This window comes from Benincasa hispida, chromosome 2 (genome assembly GCF_027475165.1).
Source record: "Benincasa hispida cultivar pf3 chromosome 2, pf3_genome.v1.1, whole genome shotgun sequence".
NCBI lineage: Eukaryota > Viridiplantae > Streptophyta > Magnoliopsida > Cucurbitales > Cucurbitaceae > Benincasa > Benincasa hispida.
In genome coordinates this window covers 13,985,094-13,996,349 of record NC_143479.1, presented here as the reverse complement: position 1 = coordinate 13,996,349, position 11,256 = coordinate 13,985,094, and the positions used below count along the sequence as shown (strand labels likewise).

Here is an 11,256-nt window from a genome sequence, read left to right as displayed (position 1 = left end):
ACATTTAAGATAGAAGTATGAAAATTTCTAGTTTCGTTTCAAAAAAAAAAAAAAAAAAGTGAAACTTATGTAAGAATATGAGACTAAAGCCTAGATATAGGTTGTCATGCGTCCTTGACATAAGATACACCAAATAAGCGATTGCATTAGCTATAGAGATATAAAACTAATTACTTAGTCTCTTAAAAGAACTTGTAAAACAAGATTACATAGGAGTTGATGATGCAATTGCGATACATCTGCATAGCCAAGACAGGTTACCTATGAGTTGAAACCCGACATTTAATCTTTGTTTTCATATACCGTTTAATTTTACTATTAGCAATCAAATGCCAAATTCACTTCTTCATTGGCTACCACTTGATTTGCATTGAAAGATTTGTTTTAAAAAGATTTGAGTTGTTTACAAGTTTGATGAGAAATAATATTTGGAATATTCCGAATTTTACTAGTTTCACTGGAAAATCATATTTAAAATACTCTTAGTTTACTACTTCATGATCGTGTATGCTTACACTAACATTGATGATAAAACCCATTAAAGGGCAAACATCAATATTTGAATACCACATCATCATAACTTGAGAGAGATAAATATAGCAACGAGCCAATACTAAATAGGTTCCCAAAAAAAAAAAAAAACCAAATCGGCGAGCGTGATATTTTTAAAATTTAATATTGAAATTAAAAAGAACGAAATTAATAGGTATAAAAATATAGAAGAGATATTTGTAATATTTGGAAAAATAGGAGTGGAGTGTTGAAAAATGACTCGTAATATTTGTGGTCACGAGACTGGCACACCACATCTTTGTATTTTATATATGTTAAGAGCGGAAGCCGACTTATCAAATAAACTCATCATCCATCATCAATATCATCATAATCATAACAATAGAAGAGGAGAGGCTCTTTCTCTCAGTCTCATCTTCTCCGCCTTTCCCTTCTCTTCCCTTCTCACCGAACGCCTTATCAGTATCAACTATCAAGTCTCAAGTTCAAGGTCTCTCTCTCTCTCTCTTTCTCTCTGCCTGTGCTCTATCTTTCATTTTACTTCTGATTCTTAACTTTTATCTTTTTCCCTCACCATCTTCCTTTATTTTAATTATGTTGTTCTTCGCTTCTTCCCGAATGAATTCACCTCTTCTTATCTGTTTTTGGCAACCGGATTTCCCCCTGCTTGCGTCCATCTTGGTAGATTCATAAGAGGATATGCCCGCTCCTATATCTTATTACAACAACCTTTGGAAGCCCTAATTCAGAAAACTCTACTCACTTTTATATAGTCTTTAAGATTCTGTCCGTGTCCACACATTATCTCCAATTTCTTTAATATTTTGGATTTTGCAGACTCCCTTTAATGTTAAAATCAGTTGTTTTTTTTTTTTTTTTTCCCAAAGAAATTTAATCTAATGGATTATCTTCAGGCTAGCAGCACTAGCAACACCTCCTTCGAGATCCTCCATTAACATTTTTTCTTTAAACGATGCAGTCGGTGGAAATCATGGCTAGAGTTCTGGTTCAGTCGACAAATATTCCTGGTTTGGTCGGTGGAAGAAAGAATGGCCTATCGTCAAGGGGGTCAGCAAATGTAAAACGGGTTGTTAAAATGATGGCCACCGTACATGCACCTGGTTTGACAATAAGAAGTTTCTCTGGACTCAGAGGATTTAATTCTTTGGATAACATGTTGAGAACTGGACGAGATTTTCATTCCAAGATGGCCATTACAATCTCTTCTAGGCGACGAAAGGCTAGCAGATGTGTTCCAAGAGCTATGTTTGAGCGGTTCACAGAAAAGGCAATTAAAGTCATCATGCTTGCCCAGGAGGAAGCAAGGCGGCTTGGTCACAATTTTGTTGGCACAGAGCAGATACTTTTAGGTCTTATTGGCGAAGGCACTGGCATCGCTGCTAAGGTTCTTAAGTCTATGGGAATTAATCTTAAAGACGCGCGCGTGGAGGTGGAGAAGATAATTGGTAGGGGCAGTGGCTTTGTTGCTGTAGAAATTCCATTCACTCCTCGTGCAAAGCGTGTTTTGGAACTTTCTCTCGAGGAAGCTCGCCAACTTGGTAACCTCTCTTTCCCATATCCTCCTGGGGAAAAGAAAAGAAAGAAAAAGAACAAAACTGGACAGAATGTTGATTTAATTTCTCTCTGAATAGTTGTCAATTTCAATTTAATTATTTAATTATTTATTTCATTTTATTATTATCATGCATGTCTGTATTTTGGTTCTTCATTTAACATGACTTCACCCCCCATGGGCAGCTTTGTGGTAAGTAAGGGCTTGAGGCTTTGATGGGAGTTTGACTCAAGATCTGGGTTCAAGTCGGAATGCTTAATAAGAGAGTTATTGTTGTCTCCTGGAGCTAATGTGGAGCGCACATAATCTCTCCGTGTAATAATAGTGTGTGTGTAAAACTTCATTTGAGCCATGCTATTGATATTGAACTTGGCTAGCATTTCATTGAAGTAGTTTTTCTTTCAACTTGAAAAGTTTAAACATTTTACTCTTCTATTTTTGTTTTGCACTGGAAGATCTTCTTTGGCTCATAGCCAATAGTTTAGGGATGTGTCTATAGATATGTAGGTCTATGTTTCATTAGTTGGATCCTGTCTTATATATGCTGACTTCTTATCATTGTATTGACTATTGAACTTGTGTGGAACTTATTTTTCTGCATTTCCAGGCCACAATTATATTGGGTCAGAGCACTTGCTTCTGGGACTACTCCGTGAAGGTGAGGGTGTTGCAGCTCGTGTTCTCGAAAACCTAGGTGCTGATCCTAGTAACATTCGCACCCAGGCAAGAATTTCATCCTGACACTATAATTTAGTTTATTTACTCTAGATAAACATTTATTTTTTTAACTTAATGTTCTTTAATTGAGTGAACAGGTTATTCGAATGGTTGGTGAGAGCACTGAGGCTGTTGGTGCTGGAGTTGGAGGAGGAAGCAGTGGGAACAAGATGCCAACCCTGGAAGAGTATGGCACAAATTTAACTAAGCTGGCTGAAGAGGTGCTCCGAAAATACATTTCACTGTGACTTATGATGTGGAATTGTTTGTCGAATGGAAACATGGGTTCTAAATCTTCATGTCAATTTTTTGCCTCTCCAGGGTAAACTAGATCCTGTTGTTGGAAGGCAGCAGCAAATAGAACGTGTAACCCAGATTTTGGGTCGGCGGACAAAAAATAATCCTTGCCTCATTGGCGAGCCTGGTGTTGGGAAAACTGCTATTGCAGAAGGTCTGGCACAAAGGATTGCTAATGGGGATGTCCCTGAAACAATAGAAGGAAAGAAGGTTAGAATTCTTTTTCCACCATAACAGGATCCTTTCTTAAGAATTCAAGAAAATACTTCCTTCTTGTGCATAAAACAGTTAAGTACTGGTATCCTCATTAATAAAGCAGTAAGTTTTTTTGGTTTCCAACCGTGTGTGCTTCTCTTGGAAGGAAATGAACTATAAAATTGATAGTAGGGTTAGAGAATGGGTGAGGTGTGTGATATGATTCATTCTGTGAGCTCTTCCATTGGCATATTACCCCTTCTCCCGTGGTTTTTTTCTCTCTTACTTTCTTCTTATGTGCTCAGTAGATTTAGAACCTATCTGGATCGTCTTTGAATGAGCTCCTTCAGCTTCCCTCCGTTTTGTACTTAACTCACCTTTTTAACTGAAAGTATCTTTTCATCTCCTAAAAAACACGGGAGATGAACTTGAATTTGTGTAATTTCACGCCATGTACTTTCTTGTTTGATTTTTTCATCGAACTATTTTAAGATTGTGGTTTTAACTTTTGTTTAGGGATGCTGAGATGGTATAATGTTATAATTGCCCGGGCTTATAAATAAAAGAAAAGAAAAGGGAAAATATATATACACCCAACACATATTTAGGAAACTAACTTGATTCCAACAAACAGTAGAGATCCTTTGGTGATCTGTAAACACTATATTTATTCTGGATTTGATAAACTGGAGAACTTGTTCTTGACCTCCATTTATTTGTATGATTGGAACATGGACATCTAGCCCCTCCTTTTGAAGCTTTTGTTCTGCTCTTGTACTCGTTTTGAGGCTTCTTGTAGAAGTCCTGATGTCATTGGAAAATGCTATATTTATTATATTACTATTCATATTCTACCTTTGCCGCCAAGATATAAAAGTTACATTTTTAATGGTAATTTTTTTTTGACAATATATTAACCTGTATTGTAATATTTCTGGAATGATTTTTTCCCCAGAATAATATATTTCTTTTATGCGTTCATTACTGGTAAATCATGATCTGGCTTACGCATTTTCAGTAGATTGCACTATCTTTCAACCTTTCAAGAAATTATGCTAGATTTATGTAATTATCGTGCAAATACCGTAATTGTAGTTAAGCATTACACTGCTTTTTGTTATGTTTGCTAGTACCAGAGGTTCTATAGGCCATCTTTGTGGCCTAACTTGAATTAAAAATTGTCTTTTGATCTGTAAGTTGGCAAGCTCTGATAAATGTTCTCTTGATACGATCAAGGGATTGCTTGACGGATTGTAGTATTTGTTAAAAATTTCTGTTGTGTAGGTTATAACCCTGGATATGGGCCTTCTTGTCGCTGGCACAAAATATCGTGGAGAGTTTGAGGAAAGATTAAAGAAACTGATGGAGGAAATTAAACAAAGTGATGAGATTATCCTTTTTATTGATGAGGTGCACACATTAATTGGAGCAGGGGCTGCAGAAGGAGCTATTGATGCAGCAAATATATTGAAACCTGCCCTCGCAAGAGGTGAACTGCAGGTAATTCTGGGCTTCTCGTTAAGATAATATAGTTTAATCTCTCTTCTCTTTAATTTTGTGATAAGAAATCTTATAATGGAGGCCTCGGTAGAGGAAGTTCCCACTAAAGAAAGCTTATTGCATGAACACTTTCCATTGTAGGTTAATATTTGTTGAAAAGATCAAAGTAGTTCTGATATCACTGTTGAACAAATTAAAGTAGTTTTGATACCATTGTTGAATGCATTTTCAATCATTTTGACCCTTGTAATCTTCTGCTCCTTGGGGGTCATAAATGACACAAACTTGATCTTTGAAAAACATATAAACTTTATTATGCAACAAATGAGCAATACTAAGCAAGTTTTGAGATAACTTTGGAACACATAAAACATTGGATAATTTATGTTCACCTTGCTTAGTATGCATGACAACAGTACCTTTGCCTTCAACTAGTACTATCTCGCCATGTCCGCGAACCACCTTAGACTGTATAGATCTATCAATCTAGCTAAAAGGATTTACATCTTTAGCGATATGCGAAGTGCATCCACTGTCAATAAGCCACGAGGTTGTTGCTTTGTCATCAAAATGAGATGCCATAAACAAAAACAATTTGCTTCTTTATTGTTATTTATGAAATTTGCTAGTTGTTGGGAATTTTGGATTTGGTTTTGTTTACTATAACAAAACTTCTCTATATGACCATCTTTGTTGCAATAATCACAATGGTAGACTTGCTTGTTTTTTAACCAACAATTTTTTTTAGCATAGTTAGTCTTTTCACAAAAACAACGAGGAGGAAATTTATCTTTTCCCGATGCTCCTTTTTCCATACTCACTTGATTTTTAATTGCATGTTTATCATCTTCTCCAACAAGTTTCTTGTCTTTAGACTTTGCACGAGATGCATCCTCAACTTGCTCCTCATCACACATTGTACCCTTTGTTCATGGGCTTGTAATTTGCTAATTAATTCAGCTATAGAGAGAGTTGTTAGATCAGAAGACTCTATGGCCAAGATTATTGACTCAAATTTATCAAAAACACTAACCATTTTTTTCCAGAACTCTTTGATCTGGAAAATTTTCACCAATTAGTCTTATTTGGTTTACAATGATCATCACTTTTGTTGTGTAGTCCCTCACAGAATCTGAATCCTTCATTTTTAGCATCTCAAACTCTCTCTTGAGAGTCTAACAATTTGATAGCTCTCCCACCCTTACACTTCCTTTAAATTCCTCGTGTAATTTATCCTAAGCTTCTTTTATCGTTTTACAATCAATAATCCTAGAGAATATAGGATTTGATAAAGTGGCATGAATCATAGATAGAGCTTTGGGCTTCTTTAATTTCTCCTCTTCATCTGATTCTACGTTGGATTTTCCCTTAATGGTTGAGGATCAACATCAGTTGAAACAGATTCCCAAAGGCCAAGTGTCTTGAGATATGATTGCATTTTAACAACCCAAAACTGGTAGCTTTCACCATTAAGATGTGGAGGAAAGGAAACACCAAAATTGGAAGACATTTTTTCAAATACAAAAATGAAAATAAATCACTTTAAAACAAAATAACAGGCTTTTAAATCGAAGGCTCTGATACCACTGTTGAAAAAAATCAAAGTAGTTTTGATATCACTGTTGAGAAAATGGAACCGATGAAAAATAAATAAATGCTGCGGAAACAAATCAATATCTCAATCTTTGTTAAACAAAGAGAAACAAAGAGAATAAAAAACGAAAATAAGAGTAATATTCAAACTTTTTATTGAAGTAGGAAAAAAATTGATAATACACAAAATGTTGTATGTGAAATGTGATACTAAAATTGTGATACAGAAAATGTGATACTCAAAATGTGGTACATAAAATTGTGATACATATTTCACATGAGACATCACCCTTTTATAAGAACAAGGAGTAAACTTAATATCTTACGAAGTAAAGCATATTAAAAGCATAAACTTAATAACTTCAAATTAAAAACTTGAAAACCAAAAACTGAAAAATAAATCAAACAATACAGTAAATAACTTAACATTAAATTTGAAGAAGAAAAAACTCATAATTCAACAATATTGTTTAATTATCAAACAGTTGCTTGTGAAGGACACCCCAAAATGAGGTATATGAACAATATCACAACAAATGTATATGGATTTCTCTTTATCGTAAAAAAGTTTCAGGTTTCATTACAACCATATGAACCACAAGAAAAGCTCCAGGCCACACTTCTAAGGATCTCTAGGGTTTTCTTTCAACCACCATGGGATAGGGTTTCAAATAACCCCAATCTTCAATGTGATCCGTGAAGCAGAAGTGGACATCAACGGAACTCAATATAACAAACCAACTGGTAGAGGTAAAACGACAGTGTATGAAATGATGATCAGGCTTTCTCCATCAGGAAAGGAAAAACAGTAACCCTGAGGGGAGGAGCCCAACTTCGAGGGAGTCTTTTTTTTTTTTTTTTTTTTTTGGAACAAGGGATAAAACTTTTCATTTAGACTAATTAATGCTCAAGAAAAACAAACTCTGCAAGGGAGTCTATCTATAGTGTTTAAACTTCTGTATGCATGGGACCACAGGAAAGACTCAACTTGGAGAATGAAAACTGTAACCTTAGGGGAGAAACGCCCAACTTCAATTTTCTTCCAGGTCTAGTATTTAAACTTTTCAGTGGAAGGGACCATTGAAAAAACTCTACCTCGAAAGGTAAATCAATAACCTGAAAGGAGAAGGCTAACTTCAACTTTTCTTTGGGAGTGTTAACTTGAGTATTTCAGCTTCTATATATAACAAGGGACCCCTGAAAAAACTCAACGTGTATAGCAAAAATAGTGGAGAAGAGCCTGACTTTGATTTTTCTTTGGAAGTTGGTTAATGGATATGAGATTTAAGCTTCTGTATGCAAGGGACCACTGAAAAACTCCACTTCCCGTATCTCAGTGAGACCAAACACTATTGACATTGTTCTTGTCTCTACTCTTATCCGCTCAATTTTATTTTGGGAAGATTCTAGGATTTTGTTTAATGGAGAGATATCCATTATGACATGAAGTACTATAGTTGCTAAATATAGGATTATAAATGCTTATGTATTTGAGTTTTCTAAGAATAGTTGGGTAGTTTTCAATCAATGCAAGTCCTAAAATGTTTCATTTGGAGTTGGACCTATTAATTCTTGTCTCCCGGTGCTGATTATCTGGTTCTCTATTTTGACAGTGCATTGGAGCCACGACATTGGATGAATACAGGAAACACATTGAGAAAGACCCAGCCTTAGAAAGGAGATTTCAGCCAGTCAAAGTGCCGGAACCATCTGTGGATGAAACCATACAGATTTTGAAAGGCCTTAGGGAGCGGTATGAAATCCACCATAAACTTCGTTACACAGATGAAGCATTAGTAGCTGCTGCGCAGCTGTCATACCAGTACATCAGGTATGTTATCATTGAGTGATTCGTCTTGAAGTATATCTGTTGCAAAAACTGATGAAGTATCAAAATGAAAATGTTCTAGATTGTCTGCCATACTTCTTATTTTCTTGACCAACAACTTCAGTAATGGGGTTCATTCTTTTTCATGTGAAAAGAAGAAACACCACACATCCTGTTTGAATATCTATTCTGGAATCAAGGATCAAACTTTTAATTTTAATTTTTTTTCCCAATTCCTTGAGTGGCTGTGCAGTTAATGTCTGAGGTTAGCTATTTATAGGGTTCTCATGGAGCTATGCCTTCCCATATTTGTTAGTTTGGGGGGCTTATATGGAAGCATCATGGGACCCTGGAACATGCGAGGTCAGTGTGACTGATGATATCAGCATGGTGCTGAGGCACCTGTTGTAATTTTTTAACCTCTCACTCTTCTTTCTTCTCTCTTGAACCCCATTTGGGGGACTTAGAACAAAAAGAGGGAAAACAGTTCGTCCGTGTATGCTAGTCTTGGTTCAAATTTAAATGTTTGTTAAGTTTCAGTTTTGGGATTATAAATTGAGTCTCCATTGAGGAAAATGAAAGAATAAGAAAGTCAGAAAAAAAATTCAACAAAAAGGGAGACCAAGAACTTACTACAGGACTTGTGGACTCCAATCCAACAAAATGGAACCAATATCACAATGTTGTCATTGAGTTCTAATTTCATCAGGGTAGCATATTTTGAATTATGAAGGTTTTCTATAATTGTGCACCTCACCTCGTTAATGTATTGAGTACTAATTTCATCAGGGTAGCATATTTTAAGTTATGAAGGTTTTCTATATTGTGCACATCACCTCGTTATGGCTCATTTCTTTGACCATCAGCTTTATAGAACTATTGTACCCAGTTCTTCTCGCCCTTTAAAAGAAAATGCCTTGAAAATCACGTTCTGATGTTTTAACGCTGACTTGTTCTACCTCCTAACTATTGACTAATGTTTTGGTAGGATAAAGATTTTATAATATTCAAGTTCACATATTTTAGTAGATTATAAAGTAAGATGAATGTGTGTGAAATTATTGCCTTCACATGTCCTTGCATTATGATAATATTGACTTTTTTAGTTGATGGGTTGCTTTTTCATATCTCTATTGTCTGATATTAGTTTAGATTCTAGTTGCTTTTCCTAATCGGTTTGTGGAAAGTTTGGTTTGATGGATAACTGTAAATTTCAGTGATCGATTCTTGCCTGATAAGGCAATCGACTTAGTTGATGAAGCAGGTTCTCGGGTTCGCCTTCGTCATGCTCAAGTATGTTTTCATCATCCTTGCAACTTCTCCAGTCCTCTTGTTCTTCTTCCTAATTATGCTACCCTTTTAATGTTATTTACAGCTGCCTGAGGAAGCCAGGGAGCTTGAGAAAGAGCTGAGGCAGATCACAAAGGAGAAGAATGAGGCTGTTCGAAGTCAAGACTTTGAGAAGGTAAATTTCTTCTCTTTCATTTTTCTGGTAACTTTCCACCATTTGGGTTAGTTTTCTGGAACTGCATGATAGTTAAATTTTTAGTCTTGCCATGCCATTTCTTTAGTTAATACAGTTCTAGCAAATGAAACTTAGTGAATTTAAAACAGGCTGGAGAATTGCGTGATAGAGAAATGGAACTCAAGACTAAGATCTCTGCTCTAGTAGATAAGGGCAAGGAGATGAGCAAGGCTGAAAGCGAGGCAGGAGATGTAGGCCCTGTTGTGACTGAGGTTGATATTCAGCATATTGTCTCCTCCTGGACTGGCATTCCTGTCGAGAAAGTCTCTACTGATGAATCTGATCGCCTCCTCAAAATGGAAGAGACCCTCCATAAGAGGGTCATTGGTCAAGATGAGGCAGTTAAAGCCATCAGCCGTGCCATACGACGAGCTCGTGTTGGTCTGAAGAATCCCAATCGTCCAATTGCAAGCTTTATATTTTCTGGTCCAACTGGTGTTGGTAAATCTGAGTTAGCGAAAGCATTGGCTGCATACTATTTTGGGTCTGAAGAAGCAATGATTCGCCTTGACATGAGTGAATTTATGGAAAGGCATACTGTTTCCAAGCTCATTGGTTCGCCCCCTGGTTATGTTGGTTACACAGAGGGTGGTCAATTAACCGAGGCTGTTCGTCGTCGTCCATACACAGTGGTGCTCTTTGATGAGATTGAGAAGGCTCATCCTGATGTGTTCAACATGATGCTTCAAATTTTAGAGGATGGAAGGTTGACAGATAGTAAGGGTAGGACTGTAGACTTCAAAAATACACTTTTGATAATGACATCAAATGTGGGAAGCAGTGTTATAGAGAAGGGAGGTCGCAGAATAGGGTTTGACCTTGATTATGACGAGAAGGATAGTAGTTATAACCGGATCAAGAGCTTGGTGACAGAGGAACTGAAACAATACTTCAGGCCTGAGTTTTTGAATAGGTTGGACGAGATGATTGTCTTCCGTCAGCTCACAAAACTGGAGGTGAAGGAGATTGCGGATATAATGCTGAAGGAGGTATTTGATAGGTTAAAAGCAAAAGAAATAGACCTTCAAGTGACAGAGAGATTTAGAGACAGGGTGGTGGAGGAAGGATATAACCCAAGCTACGGTGCGAGACCATTGAGAAGGGCAATAATGAGACTTTTGGAAGACAGCATGGCGGAGAAGATGCTGGCAAGGGAGATCAAGGAGGGTGACTCGGTAATAGTTGATGTCGATTCAGACGGAAATGTCACAGTGCTCAATGGCAGCAGCGGTGCTCCCGAGTCATTGCCGGATGCCATCCCCGTGTAAACTGCTCCATTTCATTAGAGACAATAACTTTACCAGCTCCTATAAAATGTATTTCCAAACTCTCATATTTAATTTAGTGGATTGTATACTCGGAGAAGAAAAATCCTCTTTTCTGTTTTTTTTTTCCTTTCTGGTCGTCGTTTGCTTCTAGATCGATGCTTACCCAATTGTGGATTCTGGATTTATTGCTTCTGTTCTCTCAAGTTGGAATATTCAAAAGAACACAGAAAAATCTCCAATGAAAAAT

General features: G+C 36.6%; 1 protein-coding gene across 1 annotated transcript; it reads left to right on the top strand.

The window, feature by feature from the left end:
• Window positions 1–706: 706 nt before the first annotated feature.
• CLPC1 (CLPC homolog 1) lies at window positions 707–11,112 on the top strand. The gene is made up of 10 exons (XM_039023681.2): window positions 707–1,003; window positions 1,493–2,072; window positions 2,694–2,809; window positions 2,902–3,024; window positions 3,125–3,310; window positions 4,580–4,795; window positions 8,002–8,219; window positions 9,434–9,509; window positions 9,592–9,681; window positions 9,831–11,112. Exons 2-10 carry the CDS (start codon window positions 1,505–1,507, stop codon window positions 11,007–11,009), a joined length of 2,772 nt encoding a protein of 923 aa, XP_038879609.1. The 5' UTR covers window positions 707–1,003; window positions 1,493–1,504; the 3' UTR covers window positions 11,010–11,112.
• Window positions 11,113–11,256: the final 144 nt, after the last annotated feature.